Here is an 8,017-nt window from a genome sequence, read left to right as displayed (position 1 = left end):
ATCTTGATTTCTCGTAGAATCATAGCTCTACCCATGTCGTTCCGAATTCATTCTGGAAAATTTGTTGTTTACGAATCAGTATGTGTGATCAAGACCAAGAGTGCACAACATGGAAGAAAAAAGAGAGTGAATTTTGGGAATCTCGAAGGATGTGTTGTTCTGAAACACCCAAACGGATAAAAGGACCGCGAGGAGATAGTTCTTCAAATACATCAAAAAGGATCCAAAATTATAGACAAAAATAGCGAACCATTCCATATCGATCAAGGTGGTTACCTCCAGTGCAAGGAAAATTATCTCAGGCAAAATTTATTTTGTGCAAAACTAACTTCACAGCCGATGCTTCTTTCATTAATAAACATGTGGAAGGAAAGTCATTCCAAAATCGTGCCAGGTATTAATCTTTTTTTTCAGTAAATAATAAATTTATATTTATTGATCAAATATTTTAAAATAGTCATAGTTCAGCATGAAGTGTCCGGCAACACTGCTTGATTCCCTAATGTAATGAGAAATTCAGATCTAAATTTCTGGGCTGGGACTTTCTCTCACGAGATGGCCGGGGCTTGTAACCATCCAAGGCTTCAAAGGCTTCGAGAAGTACAGCTTTAGCCAAAATGTAATCTCTTATCGGCACTCCCGTCACGCCAAGGCCATGGATAGCGTAAACACAACCACCTTCATCGTTTGGTGGAATTTCTCCATGAGGCTCTTTAAATTCATATCTTATTGTTGATACGTATAAAGTTTGCAAGTAACGACCTCCGAAAGTGCATCCTCCGACTTGCTTTGCAGGTATCGGAATGAATCGAAGCGGCGATTGAGTAAATGGATCAAATTCTTGGACCTAAGGAAAATACGAAATTTGATTTTTATTTAAAGTTTAATTTTTTGAAATATCTTTGAAAATATTGAGTCCTTACTCCGCCAACTCCAAGCAGAGGAATCCAGAGAAAACCTCTGGTATCAATTGCCAGTTGACCCGGATTGGCGTATATGTTGTGAAACACTTCTCCAAGCCTTACTAAAAATAATAATTTCATTACGAGTTAAATTACAAAAAATTAAAATTTCTCTTAATTTATTTATCAGCAGGGTGTATCTAAGTCTAGTCCGGTTCTTAAAATTTCTAAATTATAATAGGAAACGTAAATAAATAGAGTTTTATGTTCGAAGAGGAAATTTTCGCAAGGAATTATAAATTAACTTTCTAGTCGAAAATTTATTTCTTAGATTGAAAATGCAAGTATTTTCTGAAAATTAATTTTTCTTGTAAAAATTATGTTTCCAACTAAAAATTTAACTAGTTCCAGTTTTTTTTAGAAAATCCATTGTTTTAAGTTTCCATTCAATTCAACTGCTGAGCTGAAAATTTGAGCATGTTTTGGAAATTATTTGTTATTCAAATATTTTCGTTGAACATTTTTTTTTCCAAATTGAACATTTATTGTTTTTACTGAAAATGTAACTACTTCATTTCAAATTCATCTTTTTTTTTGGCGGAAAATCAACCTTCTTGGTTGATAATTCATCAGTTTAGTAAAAAATGTAACTATTTTCTTAAAAATTAATTTAATTAAGTTGAAAATTAAATTTCTGTTAAAAAATCTGCTATTAATTAAAATTAGTTAATTAAAATTAATCGTTTTAATGAAATATTTAACTTTTAGAAAAAAAACTAATTTTTTCACTTCTTAAAAAATAATTTTTTTAACGGGACAGTTCACTATTGTATGTTAAGTTAAAAATTTATTTACTTTTTTTAAAAATTAAATTACTTGATTTAAATGTCGACTTCTACAGTATAAAAAGTATTGAAAACTTGTGCATTTGTTAAATGTTCGTTGTTTTTATTTAAAATTAATTTTGTAATTGATGGTTTAACAAATTTCATTTTTTGTTAAAATTTGAAAAAACTTAACATCTCATTTTGAAACTCGTACATTTTGCTCACCTAATTGCTCACGTGGCAAATGTAACAATTTCGTCGAAAATTAATTTTTTTTTGTTAGAAAACTATTTTTTTGCAGAAAATTATTGTTTCTGGTTCCAAATTGATTTCATTCGATAAAAATTCATTGTTTTATTTGAAAATTCATCCGTTTGGTTAAAAATATGAATGTTTTGTTAAATTTCATATTGTTTGTTTGGAAATTTGTCTTGTTCATTAAAATTGACTTTTTTGGTTAAAAATTAGTTTCTGTGAACAAAAAATGCACTCTCTTATTGAAAAATTCATTTTTTTGCATTGAAAATTTATTTTATTAGCTTATAATTGAACTATTATAAAAAATTTTTTTCGAATGTTTTTTTCTTTGAATTCCCAATTTTGGTTGAATCTTTATGTATTTTGTTTAAGGATTCAATCATTTTGTAAAAAAATCGTTCTATACAATTGAAAATTCATTTTTTTAACTAAAAATGTGGGTAGTAATAATTTTTTTTTTTAATTTATATCATCGAAATTAATCTTTTTGGTTGAAAATCAATTTCTTTGGTTGAAAAATTCAATTTGGTTGAACAATCTCTGTCTGAAATTAAAAATTCACTGTTTCACAGAAAATTTAACTTTTTCCTTTTAATTTAGTATTTTTTGGAAGAAAATTAATACTCTTAATTAAATATTAAATTTTTGACAAAAATTCTACTCATTCTATTTTTGGTTAAAAATCCATCCTTTTCTGTTAAAGAACTAACTACCTGAATTAAAACGCATGATACATTTTGTTTGAATTTCAGTATTTTTGGTACAAAATTAACTTTCTTGGTTGAAAATTGGTCAATTTAGTAGATAGTTCAACTATTAGATTACAAATTCATTTTTTAATAAATTGTTTCAACGGAATAGTTTACTATTATACGTTAAGTTGAAAATTTATTTCATTTAGTTAAAATTAAACTACTTGATTAAAATTTTGATTTCTTTTTGATTTTTTTACTCCAGATTCAATTGCTTTTTTAAAACTAAACTGTGTGTGAGGAATTTCTGCGAAGAATTTTTAACCTGAAATGGAAGTTTTATATTAAAAACATACCAGGCTTTCCACTGTGTATCGTAAAATCATATGCTATGATTTGATGGTTTAGAGTATCGGCGTAATAGAACTTAGAAAGCAATGGCTGTTCGTTAGTGCGAGGTTGGTCCCATACGAATCCACCAGTCACTGACCTAAGATTCGTAAGTTTTATTATAAGCTTTCTACTCTTAGTCAAAGTGTATACACTTCCCAAATTGTTTTCATGATTCGCCGGATTATCGTTTGTCGTCGCTGAAATATAATATACAATTTTAAATATAATAACCCTGTGGGTAAAAAAATAAAGGATGTTCTAGAGACGTCTTTGGGACATCCCTGATACGTATTTTATAACATGTCTTTTGGTCATCCTAGGAATGCTCTTTAAAAACGTCTAATGCCACTACGAAAAATGTCCCGAGCACGTCCATGTCTTTAATACGTCTTTAGGCCATCTTTAGGACATTGAACGTCTTACAGACGTTTATTGGCCTGACATAGGACATATTAGGAACGTCCCAAGGACGTTCTTGAGATTTTCATAGTTATGTGGCGACTGGCAATTAACCGAGGGGAATCAACTCTGATAATGCGCTGAACTGGTCGGTTATCCGAAATAGTAATCCTTGGAAATCCAAATGTAATTGATGGCAATTACAGTCTTATGGAGTGATCCAATTCCCAACCGGAGTAATTGTTTAAAAATAAAAAGTAATCGACTTATGTTAACTCTCAATCCTGCATATGAAAAGTGTTAACCTCCATCTTGGCAGCAATGTAATATAGCAGGACTCTACTATATTGTTTCTACTTCTACCACTGTAGCGACTAACTTCGCACATTCACGTTTGGCGAGTTTCCGAACTAAATGTCTATGATTTGTCTCACTCTACTCGGAGTCTCCTTTGCATCAGAACTTCCTATGTACGCGTTCGGCTCGTGACTTCCCTCTCTACCGGAATTCTCCCGGTTCGTCCCGCCACGTTCAGCTCCTGCGTTCGCGCGCCAATCGGGTCATTTTGTAGCCGGCCGCCATCAGGCTGTAGTCATTAATATAGGCAACCGTGAAGACACATACTTTGATCCTGTTTTTCGGGCTCGTTAGATGACTCTGTAGTACTTTTCCCCGCTCCACGTCGCTCAGGGGCAACAGTTTGATCTATCTCTCTTACTCCTTCGATATTTTCCAAACGTCAGCACATGTGAATCCTAACCCATTAAGAACTGTTTGAGAGCTTATATATAATTTTTTGTCATCATTTTCAAACTGGTGATTATTGTTGCAGTACACAGCTGAAAACTTAAAGAGGGAGCGGTACCTTCTGTATTATTACCATAAAAACAGAGTAATATTTTGAGGAAGGAACGTGCCGATAAGAAAATTAATGTCGAAAATGATTAGAAAATTTTAATGAAATAGCTTTCAAAAATACTTATATCATCTTTCGTTTTTTCTTAAAACACGTTTTTATGAAAAAAGCAATAGAAAGACAAGCAGAAATAAATAAATGATTATTCCAGTAATTATTTATGTATTTTTATTTGTTTTTATATTGGTTTTTTCAATTTATTAAGTTTTTTAATTACATTATCTACAAATCCTTGCTATCATATTTTCCATAGTGACCAAAAAATTTTAATTCTCTAAACAATGTTTATAAAAAAATACACATTTCGGACATTTTATGATGAAAAGGCCTGATTTTTTTGTGGAATCAACTTAAAATGTTTAACCGAACTCTTCTCACTATTATATTTTGCATAGTTATATTATTTAATATTGGATATAATTTTTGCATAATAAAAGTTTATTCATATTGAAATATACCTATTTCTCTTGGAAAATTCGTCCTTTGTATTGGAAATTTAATTCTTTTTGCAAGAACTTAATTTTTGTTGAAAATTCGTATTTAGATCTTGACATATTAACTGGAATCTTTTCCGGACAAAAATTTGACATTTTCTTTTTAAATTAGTTTTTTCTTGTTTTTTAAATAAAAGTTAATCTGTTTTGAGATAAATTAAACTTTCTTTTAAAAAAAGTAACTATTTGGTAGAAAATTAAATAATTTTTTTAAAAAGTCATCCTTTTTGGTTAAAACTTGGTCTTTTTGGATTAAAAATTAAATTTTTTTCTTAGAAACTTATTTCTCTTTCAAAAATTGATATGTTGATCGTGAAAAGTTAACTGAAATCTTTTTCAACAGAAAATCGAACTATTTTTCCTTGAAAATTTATCTTTTTGATTTAACAACTCATCTTCTTTAGTAGAATTTTTGCTTGATGAAAATTGTAACTTTTTTTGTTAAAAATGATTCTTCTTTTCTTGGACATTCAACTATTTTATTTCAAAAATTTAGCTGAATAGTTTGTTCAGAAATCATGTTAAAAGTTCAATTATTTTCTTTAAGATAAATTTTCTTAAATTCAAGATTTAACTGCTTGGGTAGAAGTTCAACTAAAAGAGTTAACTGAAAATCTAACTTTCCCGTTTTTAAAGATTTATCTTTTATTCTTGTACATTTTTTTGCGGTAAAAATGCATCAGTTTCGTGGAAAATTAACTTTTTGCTAAAAAGTCATATTTTTTGTTGTAAATTTCAATTTTGGTAAAGAAGATTCGTCTTTTAGCTTGAATTTTTGAGGGAAAATCGTTATTTGTTGAAAATTTGTCTTTTTGCTTTAAAATGACCGAGCAAGTGTGAAAGTGAGGTGTTTACGGTGATCACGCGAGTGCTTCACGACGATCATGCGCGTGAATCACAACTTAGACTTTCACGGCAGTTACCACTGCGATAACAGTGTTCAGAATAATTTTCACGCCCAACAACAGTGTGATGTCGCAGCGACAAGTACCGTTTTTGATCACGTTCATGGCAATTATTTAGGCTTTATGCATCAGCTGATCGTAACAATGTAAATCGATTGACGTCGTTTTATGTCTGTTTAACGATTTACGGTAAGTTATTTATTATGTAAGTAATTATTATGATAAGGTAAGTAATTTATTATGATAATTTAAATGAGAAATAGTATTCTAATAAGATTTACGCGGTGTAAATGGTCATTGATAAATTTTATTATAATTTTTTAATGCTCGATTTTGGGAAATGTTTGAAGGGTGGCAGTCTGAAAGGTGCTAAGGGACATTTTTATGAAAATAGGTTCATTGCTTACAGCTTATTTAAAAACCAATTACACATCCTAGTAAAAGAATTTAATAGAAATCGCATTTTTTAGTATAGTAATAAAAAATAGGTATGCCGCAGACTGTCAAGGGAGATGCTGTACTTAACCCCCATGCATTGTTCGTTCAATGATTGTAATTTTCTGAAATTTTAATAGTAACATTTCTTTTCTTTAGCGTTTCTTAATAATTGCAATGAAAACATTAAATTGATAATAAAATAAAAATTTATTAATGACCATTTACATCGCTTAAATATTATTGACATATTATTTTTTATTCAAACAATGATAATCAGTGGATCACTAACCATAAATCAATGACCAGGCACAAAACAACGTCAGTCGGTTTACTTTGTTACGATTAGCTAATGCAGAAAGCCTAAACGGTTACCTCGAGTGTGATAAAAGCGGTTCTTATCGCTGCGACATCAAAGTGCTGTTGTGCGTGAAAATAATTCTGAACACTGTGATCGCAGTGGTGGCTGTCGTGAAAGTCCGAAATGCGATTCACGCGCATGATCGTCGTAAAGCACGCGCGTGGTCACCTTGAACACGTGAATTTTACATATTCTCGAAAATTTTGAAGCAATTTCTTCCCGTCGCGCGCATCAACACCGTGAGTCTCGGTGACCGCAGCCTTTTTGCTCTCTGCGGGTAAATGATTCGGTGTAAAACTGTATCTAAAGTTAATCCGGATAATCCACCTCTGCTGGACCCCATTTTTAGAAGTTGTTCCCACCTCTTATGGAACTAAAATTTTGAACTCAAATTCAATAGATTTTATTTACCAAACCATAGTGTGCCCTCGGGATCGACACTTGCGTAACTCAAACGATTGCCTTCAGGAATAGGGTTATCAGGAAGCTGGTCCAGCGATTTTATGAAGTAAGAACGAGTAGAATGCACTTCGGTAGAACCATCCCACTTAATCATTAAAACATTTTTACCGCAACCCACCACAAATTTGTCCGGATGGCCTCTAACAGGAACAGCAAATGACAGGTAACCTTGGCCTACGAAAGAAATTGTTGTTAGTGATTATTTGAAGGACAACCTTAGACCTAAAGAAGAGGGTTTTGTACGCTATTAGGACGTAGATAATAACCTGAAATAGGCAGATCAAGCGCACTTTATCTGCCCCAGGAGTGGCAGTAAAATAGCACTTTATTGTACTGCGACGAGCAGCACGTAAAGTGACAGCAAGAAAAAAAAAGTGCGAAGTGAAAGAAAAGAGTGACAGGAATTCATTTCAAAATATGAAGTGTATACACTGTCGGTACCGGTAATAAAAAAATTCTCGGCACCGGTAAAATATTTCTAGCAAGATAGCGGCAGAGCGCACATATTCATGGAATTCGTGGAATTTATAAAATTCAGGGAATCCATTAAATTCAAGGAATTCTTGCAATTCAATGAATTCAAGGAATGCATGCGATTCAAGGAATTCTTGCATGTCAATGAATTCATGGCATCCAAGGAATTAATGCAATTTAAGGAACGTTGTGGCTAGGCTGCCGGCGCCGACAACATTGCCTGTTGTAGGCTTTTTTTCCTTTTTCTTTTTTTTCATTTTTTTAAAATAGTATACTAATGTATGTTGATGCGCTGATTATAAAACACATTTATTATTATACAGAATATTGGAAGTATAAGAAAGGGACTTTTACACATTTTAGAGTAAGGCCATGTAATTGAGGAGTTATTTTAATAGTTTTTGGCTTTTGACGCGTTTAACGAAACGTTCTATGTATAAATCACACTTTAGCGTCAATTTTCGACTGAAGAATTACTATTGACGTCTTGTGGGGGGGG

General features: G+C 31.6%; 1 protein-coding gene across 1 annotated transcript in view; it reads right to left on the bottom strand.

The window, feature by feature from the left end:
• Window positions 1–499: 499 nt before the first annotated feature.
• The window catches only part of LOC117175961 (regucalcin-like), a 10,825-nt gene continuing 3,307 nt past the window's right edge, over window positions 500–8,017 (bottom strand). Inside the window, exons 4-7 of the mRNA XM_033365841.1 lie at window positions 6,994–7,218; window positions 3,036–3,269; window positions 924–1,024; window positions 500–847 (exon numbers count right to left, since the gene is read on the bottom strand). Coding sequence (XP_033221732.1) covers window positions 500–847; window positions 924–1,024; window positions 3,036–3,269; window positions 6,994–7,218 — 908 coding nt within the window. The remainder of the gene's footprint in view (window positions 848–923; window positions 1,025–3,035; window positions 3,270–6,993; window positions 7,219–8,017) is intronic.

Source organism: Belonocnema kinseyi, chromosome 7 (assembly GCF_010883055.1).
Source record: "Belonocnema kinseyi isolate 2016_QV_RU_SX_M_011 chromosome 7, B_treatae_v1, whole genome shotgun sequence".
Taxonomy (NCBI): domain Eukaryota; kingdom Metazoa; phylum Arthropoda; class Insecta; order Hymenoptera; family Cynipidae; genus Belonocnema; species Belonocnema kinseyi.
This window is presented reverse-complemented; position numbering and strand designations above follow the sequence as displayed.